Below are 24702 nucleotides of genomic sequence, written 5' to 3' on the forward strand. Positions count from 1 at the left end.
GAAGAAGACTAGTAAATACATAGTACATATGATTAGAAATTAGATGAAACATCATGCATAGCATTTACTTCCTATCTTTTAACTGGCTGTATTAAATTCAAACTTTAAATGACAAAAAAAATAAAAATAAAAAATATCATCAAGAATTTATTGACACTCTTGGTTCTTCATCAAAACTTCAAACTACTCCTCAATTATCACATTTAATATCTACTTGATTTTTTTTTTAAAAAAATATCATCTACTTGCTCCTATTTATTGGCATTGTCAATTTGTCATACATGAAAATCAATTCAAAGATATAAATTATTAAACTCATCACCTGCTTGCTCTCAAAATTAGTGTCCAACTTTTAGTAAATAAAGTTGAAATCAGGCATACACATGGATAAGCTGCAGTTTGCTGTGAAGGTGGAAGATGGGCGAAAAGGTGACCCGTCTGTTGGCCCGGTTTACCGAAATCCTCTTGCAGAACAATCTTTCCCACCTGTTGATTCTCAGTTCAAGACCACTTGGGATGTCTTTAGGTTCTTGTTCTTCATCTTTATTCTTAACAAACAGTCATATATAATATAAATGTTACTGTAATATTATTATAATATGTCTTGTAGGTGTGCTGTTGAAAAGTATCCTAACAACAGGATGCTTGGATGGCGTGAGCTCGAAAACGGAACGGTAGTACTGATCAGTTACATGTTGTTTGAAATGATCCATGTTTGATGTTTGTTTTGTTGAATGTGTGTGTGTTGTTTTTGTGTTTTAGTGGGGGCCGTACGTTTGGAAAACTTACAAAAGTGTATATCAGGAAGTTTTGCATGTTGCAAATGCTTTTAGAGCTTCTGGCTTCCAACCTGTAAGTATACCCTTAAAGGACCCTTTTAAAAAAAAATGGTTTGTCCTAAAAAAAGTCACAACTTGTGCACATCATCATTAACTGTAAAAATTATGATGCCAAAAATGTTATTTATCATAATAACACGCAAGATCAAAGTAACTCCATATCATACTGGTAGACAAAAGATCAAATACAAATAATTTTAACGTACAAAACGTATGAACTGAAGGTTTTGCTGAAAAAATGCGGTGGCATTTTTGTAATTATTAGTAATTATAAAAAATACTCTACAAATGATCCTGTAGAGTAATTTTGATCTTTGTAGAGTAATTTTGTAAAATGTTCATGTAGATTGATTTTGATCTTGTAGGGTAATTATCAAAATTACTCTACAATGTATCAAAATTACTCTACATGTGAAACAAAATTTCTCTGCAACTTTATCAAACAACATACAATTCAAAATTACTCTACAAATGATCCTGTAGAGTAAGTAATTTTGGGGGGGGGGGGGGGGGGGTTTGGTGAGGTATACTTTTTTGATCAAAATTACTCTACAATCTACAAGAACATTTTACAAAATTACCCTACAAGATCAAAATTACTCTAGAGGATCATTTGTAGAGTAATTTTGATAATTATCCTACGAGCAAATAATTCCGAAAATGCCACCGCGTTTTTTTTGCCTTTTTCATGCTATTCGTACGTTTAGTACGTTAAAGTTATTTGTACGGGAACTTTACTCTATACTGGCATTAGAATAAATATATGTATCAGGTTATTTTATAAGTACGCCACAATGTAAATGTTTTATGTACATGCATTGATTTTTTACAAACATGGGATAGGGATGTAAAGTCGGAATTTATGGATCAAATTGCCCTCAATGGATTGTAGCGATGGAGGTAAGTTTTCGTCTACATTAATTACGCTATGGTTTATACATATAGCTGTTAACACGACATGACTTGACACGAAGCTTAACGACTTAGTGTTTGGAGTAAACGGGTTGGGTCATGAACCGACCGACATGGTACTGAGTACTGACACTAGAAAAAAACGTGTATAGACGAGTTCAACCTATTTTACTATTTAATTTTTGTGATGTAGGCTTGCAATGCCCAGAGCCTCATTTGTGTACCCCTATATGACACCCTTGGTAAATCACTTTCTTTTTTGTTTTTCTTTGTGACATAAGTACCTAACCCTTTAGATTAATCTTGGTTCTCTTGATTTGAACAGGGGCAGGGGCTGTAAATTTTATCTTGGAGCATGCTGAGGTTGATATTGTTTTTGTCCAAGATAAAAAAGTTAAACAGGTAAATTAGTGGCATTAAATTAACTAAGTTTTCATTAATTTATATACCAGTAATTAATATTTAAGCTGTTTTTGCAGCTACTGGATCCAGATTGTACGCATACTAAACGGCTCAAGGGTGAGAAATCTTTTCTCTATACACATAACCAATTTTAAGTGGAAAATTATGAGAACCGTATAAACACATGCACCTTGATCAGCACTAAGTACAAATGTTTGTTCAGTTTTCTACTTAAAAGTTGGTTTTGTATATTTAACATTTAATGTACCCCTGGGGTAGGGATCCTGTACATTAATCCAGAAGTGTGAGAAGTGTATTATAACACTATATATAACACTATATAACACCATATAAACACCGTATAACACTATGTAACACCATATAACACCATACATGGGAGGCTTTGATGGTGTGCGGGGAGGACCTTCGCACAAGGCCCACGATTTTAAGGGGCATGGGATTTAAAAAAAATCTGATACGTATATGTTACTTTTTTTAAATAGTAAACACATACCACCTTAAATATAGGCCCATTTACAAATCATTTTTTATGGTTTAGAATTTAGCCCACTTGGATTTAGGTTTGTTAAGCCCAATACTCATTTGATCTTTTTTAAATAATAACAAAACATAACAGAATGACACATTTTTTCAATCTCGAACAGGGTACGTAAATTCTCAGAGACGCCTCTGACACCATATAACACTATGTAACACTATATAACACTATATAACAAATATAACACTATACATCTATCATAGACATGCTATCAGAAAAAAATATAGTGTTATATTTGTTATATAGTGTTACATAGTGTTATATGGTGTTACATAGTGTTATACGGTGTTTATATGGTGTTATATAGTGTTATATATAGTGTTATAATTCACTTCTCACACTTCTGGATTAATGTACAGGACCCCTGTATAGATATATAAATAAGGTTAACAAATCTGTTTTTGTTGTGGTTGTAGCGATTGTTTGTTTCACATCAATGGAGGATAACGAAAAAGAAATGGCGGAATCCATTGGGATAAAAACATTCTCATGGAATGACTTCCTTGATATGGTTTGACCTTCATCTTCGTCAACATTATGTTTGTACATATTATTTGAGTAAACTTATCAAATCCCATTTTGACCCGAACCATATTGATATCTTGTTTACAACAACCTGTTTTGATCAGAACCAAACCAAACTTATAACATTTTAAAAAACGGTATATTTTGACCCGACCTCTTTTAGCCAGAACCCATTTTGACCCGTTACCCCACCACCGACCTGTTTTGTCTGGCTTGATGATTATGTTAAAAGATTGACGGTTATACACGCATTAATATTGAGCAGGGAAGCAAACATCCGTCAGAGCTGCAGACACCTGAACCAACAGATATATGTACTATTATGTACACAAGTGGCACCAATGGAGATCCAAAGGGTGTTGTCTTGACTCATGAAAATGCTACAACAAATATAAATGGGGTTGATCTTTTCATGGAGCAATTTGAGGACAAGGTGCTAAATCTTTTTCTTTGACTTTTTCTTTGACTTTGCATGTGTTGACTTTGGAGATGTATGATTATAGATGACCGAAGATGATGTTTATTTATCCTTCCTGCCTCTCGCCCACATTCTTGATCGTATGATTGAAGAATACTTTTTTCGTAAAGGCGCTTCTGTTGGCTTCTTCCACGGGGTAAAATTCACTTCAATTCTTACTTGCTATAATCAACTTTAGCTTAATTACATTACTGGAAAGTGAGACAAAAAAAAAAAAAAAATCAATGAGGGAAGTATTAGTCGGCAAATCGGCCGAAATTCCAAAAGAAGAAAAGTAAACTTTTTAAATATAAAAAAATTTTAAAAATGTGAAGAATTAAAAAAAATAATTTCCGTTGACCTGTCGGTTAAGATACGTTAATCTTAATTATAATTATATGCTGGCTGTTACCTTTTGAAGGATATAAATGCTTTAAGAGATGATATGATGGAGCTAAAACCAACATTTTTAGCTGGAGTACCTCGCGTTTTGGAACGGATTTACGAAGGTCTCAAGAACTTAGCTGTTGTCGGCTGGTCACCCGTCGATATTTTTTTAATATCTTCCTGATGATTCTTTGGTCTTTCAGGCGTGTTGAAAGGACTCGAAGAACTTAATCCAAGGAGAAGGAAAATATTTGACATTCTATACAACTAGTATTTAAATCACTTCCCTTACATGTTAATCATGCTTTCTTCTTCCTTTTCGTTTGTGAATTGAATGCCGGTTTTAATATGTATTTTATGCAGCAAACTTAGATGGTTGAAAGCAGGTTATAAGCAGAAAGATGCATCACCATTTGCAGATATGCTGGCTTTTAGCAAGGTTTTTGTCTAGACATTATATTCCTTAAATGACACATCAAATTTAATATACTGAGTGGAAACTTCTGGGTTTTTTTTTTTTTGTTTTTTTTTTTTTTTTTGTAGATTAAGAACAAACTGGGCGGTCGGATTCGGCTTATAGTATCTGGTGGAGCTCCATTAAGCCCTGAGGTGGAAGAGTTCTTAAGGGTTACATCCTGTGCTTTTGTATTACAGGGCTATGGTAAATGCATCTTGATATTAATAACTATACGTGATACGCATGTGTTGATTTAGGTTGTGTCTCGTATACAAACGGGTCAAATGATTTTCTTACTCTACGTAACACGTTCTTTTCATTGTTACAGGGTTGACAGAAACTTGTGGTTTAGCAACGGTTGCATTTCCAGACGAAATGTGCATGGTTGGGACCGTCGGTTCGCCCTTTGTATACACGGAACTACGTCTAGAGGAAGTTCCGGACATGGGTTACGACCCGCTGGCATATCCGCCACGTGGCGAAATATGTGTTAGGGGGAAAGCTCCTTTTGCAGGATACTACAAGAATCCAGAGTTGACCAATGAGGTGATGACAGATGGGTGGTTTCATACAGGTTAAAGCTTCTTTCTTTTTTATCAAGTGGGTTCAATTATTTGTTGTTTGTATTGAGAATTTGATTTTTTTAATATGTTTATGAATGTATAACAAGGTGACATTGGGGAGATATTACCAAATGGAGCATTGAAGATTATTGACAGGAAGAAACATTTGATAAAATTGTCACAAGGAGAGTATGTTGCACTTGAGCATTTGGAAAAACTTTATGCCATTACTCCCATTGTTGAAGATGTAATTATCATTTACCTTTTTACTAAGGGGGAGACTATTTGCACACTTGGTGTGTAGATAGTCAGCCCAAAAAGGGCTTTTTTGTTCTATATGCACACCCTGCAGTGTCGAGCTGTAGCTAAAGCGCGGCGTTTTGGTCCGGTCTACCAGACAAAGACTGAATGGTGTCTGACGGGTCTTTTGACCGGACCAAAATGCCGAGCTTTGGCCGTGTTTTGGTCCTGTCAACCAGACACCCGGTCAGTCTTTTGTCTGGTTGACAGGACCAAAACGCGGCCAAAGCTCGGCGTTTTGGTCCGGTCAACAGATCCGTCAGACATCCGTCAGTCTTTTGTCTGGTTGACCAGACCAAAACGCCGTGCTTTGGTCACAGCTCGACACTGCAGGGTGTGTATATAGGACAAAAAAGCCCTTTTTGGTGTGCCAATAGGTACACCCACTACTAATTACTAAATGTCTGTTACTTCAAAATGGATTCGGGTCAGATCTGTTAGCATAACATGATTATATTTAAAAATGTGAGTGATAACATGATTATATTAAAAAATGTGAGTGATGATTATATGTTATGTGGTTAGATTTGGGTATATGGGGATAGTTTCAAGCCATCATTGGTGGCGGTGGTCGTAGTGAACCATGATCATGCAGAAAGATGGGCACATAAAAACGGGCATAAGGCAACCTTGTTTGAGCTCTGTAAGCTGAGTCAACTACAGGATTACATTCTCTCTGAACTCAAATCTACTGCAGAAAGAAATAAGGTGCGGTTTTTTGTTTATATTTTTCTTTTATAGATTCACTTACATAAACAATGTCGTTTTGTTTGCGTTGTGAAACTAGTTGAGAGGTTTTGAAACAATCAAGCGTGTGATCCTTGAAGCCGAAACATTTGAAGGGGAAAAGGGTTTTTTGACACCAACAATGAAGAAGAAAAGAGATAGATTGCTCAACTATTACAAGGTACAAATTAAAACTAATATATATCATATATATACACACACATTGCATAGAAAATAACCAGAAGTAGTGGCATGGGCGTAGGATAGTAGGGGCGGGAGGGGGCGGCCGACCCCCCGAACTTTTCGCTCAGTAGTGGAGAGTATGTAGTTTTCGTATAGAAATTTTTGGGTATATACGTTTTTGACCCCCCCCTGCTTTTATTGAAGTATTTTAGTATATACGTTTTTGACTCCCCTGTTAGAAATCTCAAGCTTCACCACTGAGCAGTGGAAGAGAGAAAAAAAAGTGATTACCATCCTATGTGTCACATTCAAAAGCAATATGCACAAGTTTATTGTATACAATTTTCTCTACTAGCTCAAAGGTATGGATGGTTGAACTTTGTATGATTTAATTATGCAGGTTGAAATCGAGCTTCTATACAAAAATTTAGGCGGGAACAAGTCTTAAACTATCACTTCCAGCGTTGTCTTGAAATACAGGACATAGAAACATCCTGATGCAGTGATATAACCGAAGATCATATGAAGATTTGAATAATATTTATTTCCTTTATTATCGAGCCTATTATCAATAATCGTATCTTTTATTCATTTGGTTTAGTCATGTTTATCTTTAAGGTTGTTAAGTTCCGGTATAAATAAGGTTTTAGGGTGAATGTTTAAAGTTAGTTTTGAGTTTGATGTTTCTTTGAATAAATAAGGTTTTAGGTTCCAAGTCTTTGAATGAATCATTGTGTTTGAGCCATTTGATTGCACTCGAAACTTCATCACATCTACAATTTTTGAATAAACAAACCAGATTTCGGCTTTTGGGTTACCCACAAAACGACCAAAAACAACAAAAAATCTACTTGACTTGTACAATTCCAAATCTTAGATACATATTAGGTTGCTACAACATCTATCCCAAACAAATAGAACACAGTTTTAGAACCTTGTCCCACAAAAAAGGCCACAGTACAACCGGTATACTTACCTATGCGATGGGACCAATGATTGAATCATGTCAATGCAACTTTGCTCATATGCTTATAAGATTTGAAGATTAAGCCAACTCACCAGTGGTGGTACACATGATTTAATATCTATTATACGCCTTCCCATAGTCTTCATGCCTTTGGCTTTGAAAGTCACCATAACCGTCATGTGATCTTGAAGAAGGGTGGTTCTCAACATCTGGATACCGTACCCTTAAATCCATTGGCATATTCCCACCACCATAAGGATTCCCAACAACATTTTCATATTCATTCATATTCAGATTGCTTATAACCACCATATCCTGAAGCGGTCATGTGTCGCCTCTCCCTTATTAGCCGAGAATTATGCATGTGATTGTGTTTTCATATATTCATGATTGTATTATATTTAGGTTATGATTATTGTTTCCATATTTAGTGATAGGGTTCAATCCATATATAAATGGATCCTTTGTAATCTTATTATTGTAAATACAATTCATGACCACTTTTATGGTATCAGAGCCCTAGGTTTTGAATACCCTCTTCCTCTCTCTTTTTTTTTTTTTTTTTTTTTTTTCCGATAACTTGCTGTTTCAACAGCATCTCTTTTTTTCCGATTACCTGGCACATCTAACCTATGGATCCCGATAACAAAAATGATGAACCCGAGTCATCCAATTCCGATAAACCCACCAAAAATCTGCACCCAGCCTACTCGGTAACAAACGTGCAATCCAAGATACGTACCCTCAATGGCGTTAAGGTTATGTATACATCCTGGGTTAAACTTTTCCGGCTCCATGCTGTGGCAAATCAGGTCTTCGATCACATCGATGGATCCGAACCCCCACCAAAAACCGCTGCCGAATACCAATCATGGAAAGAACTCGATGCTCTTATTCTCCAATGGATTTACAGCACTGTGTCTGACGACCTCCTGCCTCGGGTTCTTGAAAGCGATCCTACAACTCGCCATGCGTGGGTGAAGCTCGAAAAAATATACCTGAGCAACAAGAAAGCTCGGGCCGGGGCGCTTGAAACCAAGTTTTGCAACTACAACTTGTCCGCTTGCTCGTCTTTGTACGACTACTGTCAGCGCCTTACAGATCTCGCGAACCAGCTCGAGGACATGGACCATCCGGTTACTAAAGAACGTCTGGTACTTCAACTTGTTCAGGGGCTGCCTGCAGAATATGACACGACTGCCTCTCTTATTAACGCCAGTAATGCAGATTGGGATCTTGCTAGGAGCATGTTGGAGGATGAAGTTATTCGACAAGAAGCCCGCCAAAAGACCACACAGTCCGTCCATGTTGCAACCTCTCAAAACCAAACCTCCCATAACCAACAACAACCACACCCTCCTACCGGTTCCAATAACTACAACAACCACCCATCCCAGCAACCGTATTATAACCGATCAGGATGTGGCCGAGGGCCTAGTAACCGCGGCTGCGGTTATGGATGCGACAACAACTCTTCACCACAAACTTGGGCCCCAAGCAACCTCTCCTATCCCCAACGGGCTTGGTGGAACACTCCCCCTTGCCCTATTCGACCCAACCCACCTTTCAACCCACGACTCCCCATTCCCAAGCCACAGCTCAAAACCAGTCGGCCCACTATACTACAGCCCATCCGCCGACCCTGAACCCACCCGCACCTGCCTACGGCCCGCCATCTTACACACCGCAAGCCCACTTCAGTTCCAACCAACCTACGGGTTACAATCCTATGTGTCCGTCAGACCTTAATGCAGCCTTCTCCTCGATGCAGCTCAATTATGACCAGAATTCAGTTATTGACACGGGAGCAACATCACACGCCATAGATGAACAAGGTATGATCAAAACTGTAACAACCCGACTTTTCAAGACAAAGTCAAAGTCAAAGTCAAGGTCAAGCCATGTTGTTATTCAAATCTATCATTTCTTGCTTAATTATTGCTCATTTCTTATTTAATCGCCTTATACTCTCGAGAATCGATATATTGGTTAACGATAATTTAAATCATGTTTCACAACGCTTACTCAAACACAGTTAACGCATTTAAAATGCTCTTTATCGCATTGTCACAACGCATCGCAAACTCGAAACACAGCTACTGGTATTGTTCTATGTGTGTGTTATTATGTGCCTTACTTGTGTATGCCTCGTATATGTTTTGGGATGTTATTCGCAGTCGCAATCGCAACTCTATCGCAACGCAATCTCATCGCAAACTCGAAACGCAGATTTACTTTTATGCTTTTTATGTGTTATGTTATTTGTGTAACTACTTGCTTAATGCTATCACAACGCTTACTCGCAACTCGCTTAAACACAACGCAATGCTCAACGCACGAAAGAAAGTCGGAAAACCAACTCGCACAAGCCGTCGGATCGAATGACCACTCGATCGAATGGACATCCGACCGGATGACCATCCGATCGGATGGCCATCCGATCGACTGGCCATCCGACCCACTACTCCACCGCCTTATCTCTCCCTCACCTATAAATACTCACCTGTCACATCAACTGTTCACTGATGTGACAGCTCTATCCGACAACACGCTCTCAGACGTTTTCAAGCACTTTTCTCTCGATTCAAGGCTATTTTCGTAAGTTTTCTTCCTAAATCTTGTACTTCCATCATCATTACACATATCATCATCATCATCTTCTCCACTGAAATCACTACTTTTCCACCATGAAATCAACGGATTTGGACTCTTTAAAGGTGACGTCATCTCGGTTTCCGATGGAAATTGTTGTGTGACCTCATCTCATCAAAGTTTGTTCAGATCCAAAGGATTTCTACACGATATAACACAAATCTCAACAAGATTCAACATTTTCCAACTGTTTTCAAACTTTTCTTCAATTTTCTTCACTTTTCAACTAAAAACTAATGGAATCTAGACTCGTTCAGGCTCTCTACTCATACTCTAGTGGAGAACCGGTCTGAGAACGGATTTCCACCAGAGAGACGACCGACTTACGGGTTGAACATGAAACTCCATCGAGAACAGTTAAGTCTGATCGAATGGGGTGATTCCCTTCCGATCGACTGAGCTTGACTTGGAGTGGTTTCCCGTTGTTTAACACGTCGTCATGCCGCCTCCGTTAAAACTTCAACTTTTAACTTAGAAAACTTGTGAAATTTGCAAAACATCAGATCAACGATCGAATAGCCATCCGATCGGATGATCCGATCGGATGACCATCCGATTGGATGACTATTCGACCAGGTGACTTGACTTTATAAGTTCAACATTTAAACAATTTGACAAAACTTCAAAGAATATCACACTTTCAATCGAATAGTCATCCGATCGAATGACCATCCGTCCGGATGACTTGATTTATACTACAACGAAAACTTCAAAAGTTCCAGTTCCATTAACACACCCACCCAATCGAATGACCAACCGTGCGAATGGTCATCCGTCCGAATGACCATCCGTCCGGATGATCATCCGATCAACTCACCATTCGACACATATCTCATCCGACACGCTATTTTACATGCTATTCAACGCTTACGCTATTGATGCGTGTGTAGTGTAATATATTTTTGATGTATATTTAAGCCCTTTTTACACTTTTAGTCAAGTTTTAAATTTATAAAACACGATATTCACTAACACTAAACACACATATGGGCAAGTGCACCCATCGTGGACGTAGTATAGTGTTGGTAAGATACCGAGGTCATCCAAGGACACAAGAGCTTTTAATACCGGTTTATCCTCAACGTCTAATCAAATCAAAAAGTGAGAAAAATGTTTTTTAAACTAAGAAAATAAAAACTAACTAAATGCTGAAAAATAAAATAAAATAAAAACAGATAGACAAGATGAATCACTTGGATCCGACACGTGTATTAGTATAACCTTTGATTATTTTCGCACTTTTGCACTTGTTTAAGAGATTATCTTAGTTATTGTAGTAGGCCCCTCTTTTGAAGGCGACGTTACCCTCAACACAGTAGTTTGAGTCAGCAAAGATACAATCCTAAAGGGTCGGATTATTGAAAGATAATGAATTAAGTTATTAATGCAAATTGTGGTAGGCCCCGCTTTCGGCGGTGACGTTACCCTCGGCTAAGTAGTCTGAGTCAGCAGGGATACAGTCCTAAATAGCCGGGTTATAGTATTAATAGTAGTTAACTTATGAGGGGGTCAAAGAGTTTGGATCCCCGCCATCCAATACCTATGGGCATTGAAGGAGATCCTACTAAATTTGACCCAGGTCCCAAGCAGGACCTCTAAACGCTGAACAAGGGCAAGACCCTTACCAAACCGTTCCCTTAACCCCCGACCAGGTAGCCAACATACCTCCATATAGACCGTGGAGATATGAATGGTGAAAATCTTTTATTTTATATAGACAGTAAAATAATGCCAAGACACCACGGACAAACGATAAGGAAAGATCACCTTCAACATAAGCAACTAGTTATTAAAGTCATTAATACAAAACCAAATAAAAAGTGCAAAAGATTGAAAATAAAAAGTATTATACTAAACACTTGTCTTCACCAAGTGATGTAAGAGACTTAGGCAAACATGGCCTTGATTGTCAAGAACTCTTACGATCAATCTTGGATCCCGAGACGACTCACACACTCTACGATGGACAATGGATGATGGTGGTGGATGATGGTGTTATGGTGGTGGTGGGTGGGGGATGAAGTGTGAGAGAGGTGGTGTGCCAAGGGATGAGTTGAAATGGCTCCAAGTACTCCTATTTATAGGCTGAACAGAAGCCTGGGCACGGCCCCGTGTCCGCTGGACACGACCCCGTGCCCGTCTGACACTCTCTCTCTTCATTAATTGTAATTCGCAATTACAATAAATGCACCTGCAGCACTCTGACCACGCCCCCGTGTCCGCTGGGCACGGCCCCGTGGTGGGCAATAGAAGCTTCTATCACTTTGTCTTTTCTGCCAGGGCTGACCATCCTGGACACTGCCCCGTGCTCGCTGAGCACGGCCCCGTGTTGAGCTGGACACGCCCCGTGTCCGCTGGACACAGCCCCGTGTTCAGCTGGGCACAGCCCCATGCTCAGCTTTCTTCTTGTTTCTGCTTTGGGAGATGCTGTCGAGGAGTCGGGCATACCACGTTTCTTCCTTTTCTTTGTATTTATGTTGGATTTGGCTGCATTTTTGCTTCTTTTGTTCATTTAAGCTCTTTTAACCCTGAAAATACAAAAGGAAGACAAAAGTACACTTTTTCCAACATTAGTACTTAACTAGGGTTAGTTTTATGGCTCATTTAATGTAATTTATATGTTGCATTTTACTCACATCAAATACCCCCACACTTGAATCTTTGCTTGTCCTCAAGCAAAACTCTTTAATATGTGGCTTACACTCCCAAATGGAATGGGTAGAAGAGAAGGTTTTGGGCTTGTCTTGAGTGTCGGGAATCCAAGATCTTTATTGGGTTTTATTTTTATACTATTTACAATCCTATTCGTTGTGATTTATTTAGAACGTTTCATAAGAGAAATTACTTATTTGGGCATAACATGCCTTTTTAAAATTTCAATTATATACAAGTTCACATACCTCACGGGGGATCACTCAACACTCGGCCGAAGGTGTATTTTTAGTGAATCACTCGAGAGCGGCATGGAACTTATTCCTACCATAAGCTTGCCAAGCAATCAATCCTCCTCCTTTTTAACTTTATACCTTTGTAAATATCAAGAGGACTTTTTGGGTGAAGGGTTAGGCTTGGGCTAAAGGTGTGTAACACCTCGAATTTTTGTGTCCAATAATGTGCTAACACGTGTCATTTGTTTACACGTGGCATTGATATTAAATAAAGGACTAAATTTTGACAAACCTTGAAAGTATAAAAATTCGAGGGTTATAAATGTCAACAAGGGTAAATATACTGTATAGTAACCCTAAATAATGCTTGAACCTTCAAACGAATAAATCATAGGTCGTACAGAAGCGAAACGCAAAAGAAAGTGAGAGATTACAAGCTACAGGGGTTAACCGTGTCAACATGTTTAAATTATACCTCTGAGTGACCCTTTGACGTTCCCAAGGCTTTGTAACGGTATTATACACTCACAAAAATATAATATATAAATTTCGCGAAGTTTGGTTATGAAACGAGAAAGTTACGATCGAATTCGTAGAAGAAGGGTTAAAAGCGTCAATAATGAAAGTTAAAGTCTTTCTGAATAATTAATAAACTAACCGGGGACTTAACAACGCGGGTAAATAACACGAGGTCCTTAGTTGTAATTAACCGAGGGCCAAACCGCAAAGTTACCCCTTCAAACCCGAAAGGTCAGGTAAATCATTACGAAAGATTTCGTTATTAATTACCAGGATTTCGTAATCATTTCAAAAGATTTAAAATTTCTGGAAACCAGGCCTCTCGCGACCCGCGTGATGGTTATGGTTAAGTTGAGGCGGGCCGCGAGCCTCCTCTTTTACGCGTCTGATATTTGAATATCAGGCGACCCGCATTATAAACGCATGGAACTCCCATGCGGGCCGCATTAGACGCCCAGATGCAGAAAGTTGTAACATCTTGCCTTTTGGAGCCTTTGAACGACCAAACAACCAATTAATGGAGCATGGGTGCCCCCTACTCGACCCATATCACTTAGGGACACCTGCCCATGATCCATGATCAAAGGTAGATCGAGTTGTGATGATCTTGAGGTCTTGTGAACACTATAAATAAGCACATTTGGTTCATAACATTCACCACAACACAAACACATCTATCTGATCATTCTAAGAGCTCTCTAGCATTCCCTTCTGCTCTCTAAGCAAGATACTACTTCTGTAAGTCGTTCACAATCAATATGGTCTTGCATTTCCATAGCTATAGCTTATAAACACAACCGTCGTAACTAACGGTTGTCATTACAATAACTTGCAAATGGTTCAGTCTTATGACGGATCAAAAGTAGTTTTGAGTTGGTATTTATGTGGGTAATAAACCCCTAAAAGGGTTCCCCATGATCACCACTCTAACTATGTCAAATATCGAGTCAAACGCGCACTTAAAAAGTCAACAGAAAGCTATTTTAGCGATTTATGCATAATCTGTAATGTACATGCTATGGAACCTGTTTTGATAATCATAAAACATGATAATAAGTATATAAACTTGTTTGCGCTCGTTTGAATCGACCATTTGCTATATTGACCCGGTTCGGAGCCGAATGTCGCAAAAGTTTGACTTTTGCTTTGACTTCAGTTCTGACCCGTTTTAGTGAGGTATAGATATACCTTAGGACTCTCTTAGGACCAGGTTACATGATGGTATCAACCTCTGTGATCGGTTCATGAGTTATCCGAGTCTTTTGCGCAATTCCGTTAATCGCCTAAAAGTTGACCGTAACGCCATTTTGAAAATAAAACGAGTATTTCGGACACGTGAACGGACCAGAACCTTGCTTAATAAATTATAAGCATGTCCTTAAAATTTCACGTCCATCCGAGGTCTAGAATGAGAGTTATGCTAAATAGCGCAATTAAAATAAACTTTTGTAATAAACGGCGCAATTAGCATAACACCTATCTAAACCAAGATTTCGTCACCAAAACTTTTACCCACTGTATTAAAATAATATTTTGGGAATTTTAAAGATTTTTAATAATTTTTACCTCGCTCATAACCTGCGGTTATGGCTACGGTTCGGTATATACCGAATATGCCCTTTTCGGCCAAAACATGAGTTCTACAAGGTCTTTTGACCCGATTCCAGTTGCTACTGGTTCCAAATAATAAATAAAGTATTTTAAGCTTTACAAGCTGTTCGGGAAACTCAGATTTCCTGTAGAACTCGAAAAGCTCTTTAAAAGTCTTTAAAATGACCGAAAAGCCCCTACGGGGCATAATATTAACTTAAACTCGTTACGGGCATCACGGAAGGTATCCTACTGATACCACAACCACTTTAAGGCATATTGACTTAGGAAATAAGCGTAAGACTCTCATGGTTAACCGTTTCGCCTATTGCGCGCACGGTTCGGCTTATGAAACTAGTTTTCATAGTTTAGCCGATACGGGTCAAATTATATTATTTGAACCCCAAAATCCAGAGTGTGAACCATAAACCCATATAAAACAAGTCTCTGAACTTGTTGGGTCAGAATCACACTCCACTCTCGGTTTTCGCCTTTTCGCGCGATTAAACCATATCTATATATATCGGAACCAACCGGTCTAGGCTACGGCTAATATAAGGACCCGTTAGGATTCTAAGAGGTTAATTAAAACCTTCGTTCCAGATTAGGAGCCCCGGTAAAAGCTATCGGCGATTTAATTGAACTAAGGAATAATACTTGCAAAGGTAAATACTTTAACTTATTTCCCCTATATGGGCTTGGGTTACGGTATGTTAATACCGCTTGATTGAGCATTATATTTTTCCATCGCTTAGGTGGTTAATTAATTAATATGATTGGCTCATTTAAACAGTTTTGTTTCTTAAAAGCCTTTGGGGGGTTTAATGACCGTTGTCCCGGATATCCTTGGCATCATTTTACGAAATGGCCACGACCTTCGACATCCCGGTGTAGGCGTACACCCGGTATATATTGTCGACATTAAATTAAAAGACGTAGCCGTTGGTTTTTATACTACGGTTTTACGCAATGTGGTGTGTCTATAAATCTTTAACCCGGCACGACCCGGGCTACTGAACGCATAAAAGAACATGTAAAACGTTCACAAGATTTTAATAATTTTCCCAAGTTATAAAAGAGTTTGTGCCTTGTGCATTCAAATCAATTTTAATAAACATTTTCAAATGTGTCAGTTGAATGTATTTACCAGTGTAAACTGACGTATTTTCCCCAAAAAAATTAAGTGCAGGTACTATACGAAATGGGCTGGTATTAGCTTCCTAAGCATCACGAATAGTCTCGCAAACTCGATGCCGTATCTGAATGAACAATAATTTATTATTATTTTGATCCGCTGTGGATATATTCGACTTCTGTAATACATTTGATATTACAACCAGAGGTTGAAGTATATATTTATCTTTAAGCTTCCGCTGTGCATTTATATAATTGTGTGGTTTGACTATATTGTTGCCAACATCGTCACGGTAATCCCCCACCGGGCCCACTGGTGAGACACGTGGAAATCGGGGTGTGACAGGTTGGTATCAGAGCCAACATTGAGTGAATTAAACACATTAGGCATTGTGTTTAATCTCAATGACACAATTGCACATACTTGAGTCTAGACAAGAACTTAGGACAAATTCGGATTGTTATTCCAATTTTGTCTTTTCTTTTATTATTGGAATTTAAAGTTTTATAAAGCAGGAAAATGCCACCTGTTATATTCCGAGGAAGAGGAAGGGGAAGAAGAGGCAGAGGAGAAGTCGTGACACATCACGATAACGAAGCTGGACCATCAGGTACAAGACATCCTTCAATGACACGGAGTGAAGAACCACAACGACGAAGAGATCTGTATGAACCTGCGAGGCATTCCACCTCGCACAGCTCGACGCCATCCTACCGGCACTCCTTTGAGCCAAACTCAGAGAATGATCCCAACAACCCACAACCTTCCTTCATACCTCTACAACGTTCGGTATCGCACCGAAATTACGACGACCCTACTCCATACTTCATAGGTCAGTTTAATCCGGCTGACTAGATACAGGAACCTTCTGGATTTGTTCCGCTTGGTCCACAAGACCACTTTTCTGAAGATCTCATGGAGGAAGATGAGGATCCTACTGAACCAGCACGTGGTACGCCCACGCATCCGATAGAAGTCTCTGATGGGTCATCCTTCCATGGCACACCCTATCAGGGGCCAGACAGCTTCCAAGCGTTGTTTGACCGACATGAGTGGTACTACACGCCACCTCAACAGACATCACAACAACCGCGACATCCACAGGATCCCTCTGAGGATTCACGCTTTGAGGCAGTTACGCCACCACCTCCGCCACCGGCGCAACCAGTAATGCCTGATCCGCCAAGGCGTAGGAGGACAAATGCTCGTATGTCCACACGAGGAGGAGGGGGTATCCACTTCAGCACCCCTCGACACTCTAGTAGTAGCCACTATCCGCCACTACAAGAAGAAGGACCTTCAAGTCCTATACAGGAGGCGAACTCCGCACCAGCTGCACAAAATTCGCCACCATTTGGGTACGACCAACCCATACCTGCTTACACGGGTCCAACGGCTTACAACCCGTTCGAACCGTCACAAGCACAATACAACTACAATTATGAACGCGACCCCTATGTGGTGTCGGCTAGATATAATGCGCGCTACCCCGACGGAGCTCATGGGAACATGGGACCACCGGACTACTCAGCTCATGGGTATCCAATACCTCCCAGACCCCCAGTTCCGCAACAAGCGCCACAACCACGTTTCTCTCCTCCGGAACAGGAAGAGATACTCCATCGACTAGATCGTGTGGAGAGAGAGTTCGAGGAAGAGAAAAAGAGCCACCGAGGATTTCTCAAGGGCTTAGCGAACCTATTAAAGGGCAAAAAGAAGAAACGTGACCACTAGCCCTTAATAGTTGTACTAATGTAATTTCTACTTTGAAATAAGTCCCTGCGTGGACATTTATCGTATTTCAGTCCCTATGTGGACTTATTTTTGTCCTTGCATGGACACCTATCTTATGTTAGTCCCTGCGTGGACTTGTCACTTATTTTATACCTCTATGGAGGTATATACTATTTGAAAGACCCGTTTAGGGCGATATGTAATTGTATTTAAGATTATGGAATGTATGTTATGAGTTTTGTTTTAATATGTATGAAATAAATCAAAACCAATCCTTTTAATTGATCTGCCTAAATAAAGAATCTTAAAAGGTGAAACCTAGCTTGGTGTCTTTTAAGATCCAGTCAAGATGGTACGACCTAATTGAAAAGATTCTGATTCCCTGTTAACCTCTGTACGCATGTTAACAATCATGGCAGATGTGATTCGTTAAAATCACGCACGTCATTCTTATACGATAATCCTTTAAGGATTTCAAAACCCAACTAAATGATTTACAAATCGTGGGTTAAATCACCAATGAAGGTGATCAATATTATTAAAACATCCATTAGAGATGTAGTGCCTACGGGCCAACCATATTAAAACATCCATTAGAGATGTAGTGCCTACGGGCCAACCATATTAAAACATCCATTAGAGATGTAGTGCCTACGGGCCAACCATATTAAAACATCCATTAGAGATGTAGTGCCTACGGGCCAACCATATTAAAACATCCATTAGAGGTGTAGTGCCTATGGGCCGTAATAATTGTCTTATAACGACAAAATGCAGTGGTGGTCTATGACTCCCTGTCAGAAAGAGATAAAAAGAACTACGGTTCAAATCTCTATGCCTTTGATTCTCTGAAATCTCGGCTAATATTATAAAACATCATCATGATTAGGCTTTATACCGCCAATACTATTTATATAGCTGAAATAGGATATATTCAAATCCTAATATGTAATGAAGTAATAAGTTAACCAAATATGGTCTCTGTACCATGGTTGACAAATTGTCATAAAAAGACAATCATATAATAATCTCCTGAATAAAATTTTGTTATCTTCTGTAACAGATTCAAGTTACAATGGCGGATCCCAACGGAGAGAATAGCCATACTAATGAAGATGACTACGACAATACGCCAGTGCATTTGACAGGCGCACAGCTGAAGGCTCTGATTGACAATGCTGTTCAGGCAGCTCTTGATCGTCAATATACTGAGTCCCAAGGCAGAACCGTGTCAAAACCACCCTCTAAACCAAAGACACACTCCAAACCACCCTCTCAACCCAAGAAAGATGACGACAAACACTCGTCCACTGAGAACAGCGTTCATCGCGATAGAGAATATACTGATGCATCAAATGCTAAGGGTTGCACCTACAAATACTTTGTATCTTGTAAGCCCCGGGAATTTACAGGGGAGAAAGGTGCGGTGGATTGTATCACCTGGCTAGATGAAATGGACACTATTGTGGACATCAGCGGGTGTGCAGAGAGGGATGTGGTGAAGTATGTGTCCCAGTCATTTAAGGGCGAGGCCCTGGCATGGTGGAGGGCGTTGGTGCAGGCATCTGGTAAGTCTGCTTTATACAAAATGACGTGGGAGGAATTTATTGCTCTCATTAAGGAAAACTACTGCCCTCAGCATGAGGTTGAGAAGATCGAGGCTGACTTTGTGTCACTGGTGATGACGAACCTGGACTGCCAGGCATATTTGACGAGTTTCAATACAATGTCTCGTCTGGTCCCATACCTTGTGACACCAGAACCTCGAAGAATTGCCCGTTTCATTGGGGGCTTGGAGCCCGCAATAAAGGCGAGTGTAAAGGCCTCTCGGCCGACGACCTTCAGGTCAGTTACTGACCTCTCCTTGTCTCTCACCTTAGACGCTGTCCGTCTGAGGACACTAAGGAGCAAGGAGGCTGAGAAGAGAAAACGTGAGGATGATACCTCACGAAGATCAGGGAAGAAGCACCGTGGAAACGGTGAAGGCAAAAGAGGGTCGGAGGCAAAGAAAGATGGGCAAGCTGGCGAAAGGCCCAACTGCAAAATCTGCAAGAAACCCCACTCTGGGAAATGTAGATTTGCATCGAACTCACAATCGCAATCAAAGACTCCTTCCTGTGGACTATGCAAGTCCAAGGATCATAAGACTGCGGAGTGCAAAAAGATCAAGGATGCAACCTGCTATGGTTGTAATGAAAAGGGGCACATCAAGAGTAACTGCCCTAAGTATGCCAAGAAGGCGGAAGAGACCAAGAAGTCAAATGCGAGAGTTTTTCGCATGGATGCAAAGGAAGCGGTCCAGAACGACAACGTGCTTACAGGTACTTTTCTCGTAAATAATATATTTGCAAGAGTACTGTTCGATTCTGGCGCTGATAAATCCTTTGTAGACCAGAAATTTTGCCAACTACTAAATATGCCTATCAAAACCCTTGATGCGAAATACGAAGTAGAGTTAGTAGACGGCACGATAGAAACCGTCTCCACTGTCTTAGAGGGATGTGAAATATCCATTAGGAACCATTCTTTTCCTTTATCCCTACTTCCCTTCAAACTAGCGGGTTTCGACATAGTCCTAGGCATGGACTGGTTATCCCGTAATCAGGCCCAAATCATTTGCGGCAAAAGGCATATAGTTTTAAAGACTCCGAGTGGTGAATCTCTTACCATTCGAGGAGATACGCAGTACGGGTTACCCGAGGACGTATCTATGCTCAAAGCTTCAAGGTGTTTAAACAGAGGCTGTGTAATTTACATGGCTCAGGTGATAATAGAAGAACCTAAGCCGAAGATCGAGGATCTTCCTGTCATTTCTGAATACCCCGAAGTTTTTCCTGAAGAACTACCTGGTTTGCCACCAGATAGACAAGTGGAGTTCAGAATAGACATCATTCCTGGAGCGGCTCCGATAGCTAGAGCACCTTACAGGCTAGCTCCAACGAAAATGAAAGAACTGAGAACCCAGTTGGATGAACTGCTGGCGAAAGGTTTTATCAGACCTAGTTCATCTCCCTGGGGAGCACCAGTCCTATTTGTAAAGAAGAAGGACGGATCGATGCGGTTGTGCATCGACTATCGAGAGCTAAATAAAGTGACCATAAAGAATAGGTATCCTTTGCCGAGGATCGATGATCTATTCGATCAGCTGCAAGGAGCAAGCTATTTCTCGAAGATCGACTTGAGGTCGGGATATCATCAGCTAAGGGTCAGAGATGAGGATGTACATAAGACAGCATTTAGGACTCGCTATGGTCATTACGAGTTCCTAGTGATGCCTTTTGGGCTCACAAATGCACCGGCTGCGTTCATGGATCTCATGAATCGCGTCTGCAAGCCGTATTTGGACAAATTTGTCATAGTCTTCATCGACGATATCCTTATATATTCCAAGAACCAAGCTGACCACGAGAAGCACCTCCGTTGCATTCTCGAATTACTACAGCGTGAGAAACTCTACGCCAAATTCTCGAAATGTGAATTCTGGCTACGAGAGGTTCAGTTTTTAGGTCACGTTGTGAGTGAGCGTGGTATCCAAGTGGATCCCGCTAAGGTAGAGGCGGTCATGAACTGGCAAGAGCCAAAGACGCCTACCGAAATCCGTAGTTTCCTGGGGTTAGCAGGGTACTACAAGAGGTTTATTGAGAATTTTTCAAGGATTGCTGCGCCCTTGACTTCCCTGACCAAGAAGAAAGAAAAGTTTATTTGGGGCCCAAAGCAGCAAGAGTCCTTCGAAATACTGAAGCAAAAGCTGAGCAACGCACCTGTGTTGACCTTACCTGAGGGTACAGATGAATTCGTAGTTTACTGCGATGCATCACACACGGGCATGGGGTGTGTGCTTATGCAGAAGGGCAAGGTTATTGCCTACGCTTCACGGCAATTAAAGGTGCACGAAAAGAATTACACCACCCATGATTTGGAGTTGGGTGCCGTTGTATTTGCACTAAAATTGTGGAGGCATTACCTCTATGGTATTAAATTTGTGATTTATTCTGATCATAAAAGCCTCCAGCACCTGTTCAACCAGAAGGAGTTGAACATGAGGCAGCGCCGTTGGATGGAAACCTTGAATGACTATGATTGCGAGATCAGGTACCATCCCGGCAAAGCGAATGTGGTTGCTGATGCCTTAAGCAGGAAAGAAAGGGTAAAACCTATTCGAATCAATGCCAAAAGCATTGAGGTCAAGAACAATTTAATTGAAAGGATTTTAGCTGCACAGCGAGAGGCTGTGTTGGAAGCTAATTATCCTAATGAAAAGTTAGGAGTAACTGAGGAGCAGTTGACTCTTAGCAAGGATGGAATCCTTAGACTGAACGGACGTATATGGGTTCCGATCTATGGAGGACTACGAGATGTTATTCTCCAGGAAGCCCATAGTTCCAAATATTCGGTCCATCCTGGTGCTGACAAGATGTATCAAGATTTAAAGGCAAATTATTGGTGGATAGGCTTGAAAAAGTCTGTGGCCGCCCACGTAGCAAAGTGCTTAACTTGTGCTCAAGTCAAAGCCGAGCACCAAAAGCCGTCTGGCTTGCTACAACAGCCTGAACTTCCCGAGTGGAAGTGGGAATGCGTAACTATGGACTTCATAACCAAGTTACCCAAAACCAGGAAAGGAAACGATACAATATGGGTCATAGTCGATAGGCTGACTAAATCAGCTCATTTTCTACCCATCAAGGAGACGTATAGCTCCGATATGTTAGCCCAACTTTATGTTGATAAGATTGTAGCTTTACACGGCATACCTGTGACTATTATCTCCGACAGGGATACTAGGTACACGTCTCACTTCTGGAAGAGTTTCCAGCAATATTTGGGCACGCGTTTGAACTTCAGTACGGCTTACCATCCACAGACGGACGGTCAGAGTGAGCGTACCATTCAAACGCTAGAAGACATGCTTCGTGCATGTGCGATCGATTTAGGTGGTAACTGGGATAAGAACCTACCCCTAATCGAATTCTCCTACAATAATAGCTACCACACCAGCATAAAGGCTGCGCCTTTCGAGGCATGATACGGTAGGAAATGTAGATCGCCTGTTTGTTGGGCGGAAGTAGGAGAGGTCCAATTATCAGGACCAGAGATTGTTTTCCAGACAACGGACAAGATTGTCCAGATCCGGGAACGTCTCAAGGCTGCCCGTGATAGGCAGAAAAGCTACGCTGATCCAAAACGTAAGGATCTTCACTTCGAAGTAGGTGAAAAAGTGTTGCTTAAGGTATCACCCTGGAAGGGGGTGATGCGTTTCGGCAAGAAGGGCAAACTGAGTCCGAGATACATAGGACCTTTTGAGGTTATTGAACGTATCGGGTCAGTCGCCTATAAGTTGAACTTGCCTGAAGAGCTAAATGGAATTCACAATGTGTTCCACATCTGCAATCTCAAAAAGTGCTTCGCCGATGAATCATTGGTGATCCACACACAGATGTGCATATAGATGAGAGCTTAAAATTTATAGAAAAACCTTTGTCGATTGAGGATCGACAGGTGAAGAAGCTTCGAAGAAAGCACGTACCGATTGTAAAAGTCAAATGGGATGCTCGTAGAGGTCCCGAATATACGTGGGAAGTCGAAGACACAATAAAAGAAAAGTATCCCTACTTATTTGAGTAAATCTCGGGTCGAGATTTATTTTAAGAGGGTGAGGATGTAGCACCTCGAATTTTTGTGTCCAATAATGTGCTAACACGTGTCATTTGTTTACACGTGGCATTGATATTAAATAAAGGACTAATTTTGACAAACCTTGAAAGTATATAAATTCGAGGGTTATAAATGTCAACAAGGGTAAATATACTGTATAGTAACCCTAAATAATGCTTGAACCTTCAAACGAATAAATCATAGGTCGTACAGAAGCGAAACGCAAAAGAAAGTGAGAGATTACAAGCTACAGGGGTTAACCGTGTCAACATGTTTAAATTATACCTCTGAGTGACCCTTTGACGTTCCCAAGGCTTTGTAACGGTATTATACACTCACAAAAATATAATATATAAATTTCGCGAAGTTTCGTTATGAAACGAGAAAGTTACGATCGAATTCGTAGAAGAAGGGTTAAAAGCGTCAATAATGAAAGTTAAAGTCTTTCTGAATAATTAATAAACTAACCGGGGACTTAACAACGCGGGTAAATAACACGAGGTCCTTAGTTGTAATTAACCGAGGGCCAAACCGCAAAGTTACCCCTTCAAACCCGAAAGGTCAGGTAAATCATTACGAAAGATTTCGTTATTAATTACCAGGATTTCGTAATCATTTCAAAAGATTTAAAATTTCTGGAAACCAGGCCTCTCGCGACCCGCGTGATGGTTATGGTTAAGTTGAGGCGGGCCGCGAGCCTCCTCTTTTACGCGTCTGATATTTGAATATCAGGCGACCCGCATTATAAACGCATGGAACTCCCATGCGGGCCGCATTAGACGCCCAGATGCAGAAAGTTGTAACATCTTGCCTTTTGGAGCCTTTGAACGACCAAACAACCAATTAATGGAGCATGGGTGCCCCCTACTCGACCCATATCACTTAGGGACACCTGCCCATGATCCATGATCAACGGTAGACTGAGTTGTGATGATCTTGAGGTCTTGTGAACACTATAAATAAGCACATTTGGTTCATAACATTCACCACAACACAAACACATCTATCTGATCATTCTAAGAGCTCTCTAGCATTCCCTTCTGCTCTCTAAGCAAGATACTACTTCTGTAAGTCGTTCACAATCAATATGGTCTTGCATTTCCATAGCTATAGCTTATAAACACAACCGTCGTAACTAACGGTTGTCATTACAATAACTTGCAAATGGTTCAGTCTTATGACGGATCAAAAGTAGTTTTGAGTTGGTATTTATGTGGGTAATAAACCCCTAAAAGGGTTCCCCCTGATCACCACT

General features: G+C 40.4%; 2 protein-coding genes across 2 annotated transcripts; both read left to right on the forward strand.

The window, feature by feature from the left end:
• Positions 1-262: 262 nt before the first annotated feature.
• On the forward strand, positions 263-7038 carry LOC110936374 (long chain acyl-CoA synthetase 1). The gene is made up of 19 exons (XM_022178743.2): positions 263-526; positions 611-674; positions 763-852; positions 1683-1739; positions 1945-1993; positions 2077-2153; positions 2231-2270; positions 3129-3223; positions 3503-3670; positions 3741-3851; positions 4116-4203; positions 4285-4351; positions 4445-4520; positions 4625-4742; positions 4867-5112; positions 5209-5348; positions 5927-6109; positions 6189-6308; positions 6711-7038. The coding sequence occupies exons 1-19, from the start codon at positions 384-386 to the stop codon at positions 6756-6758; spliced, it is 1980 nt and encodes a 659-aa protein (XP_022034435.1). The 5' UTR covers positions 263-383; the 3' UTR covers positions 6759-7038.
• Positions 7039-7909: 871 nt separating this feature from the next.
• On the forward strand, positions 7910-8923 carry LOC110933360. The gene has a single exon (XM_022176589.1). It carries the CDS (start codon positions 7910-7912, stop codon positions 8921-8923), a length of 1014 nt encoding a protein of 337 aa, XP_022032281.1.
• Positions 8924-24702: the final 15779 nt, after the last annotated feature.

The sequence above is a fragment of the Helianthus annuus genome, chromosome 4 (assembly GCF_002127325.2).
Source record: "Helianthus annuus cultivar XRQ/B chromosome 4, HanXRQr2.0-SUNRISE, whole genome shotgun sequence".
Classification (NCBI taxonomy): Eukaryota; Viridiplantae; Streptophyta; class Magnoliopsida; order Asterales; family Asteraceae; genus Helianthus; species Helianthus annuus.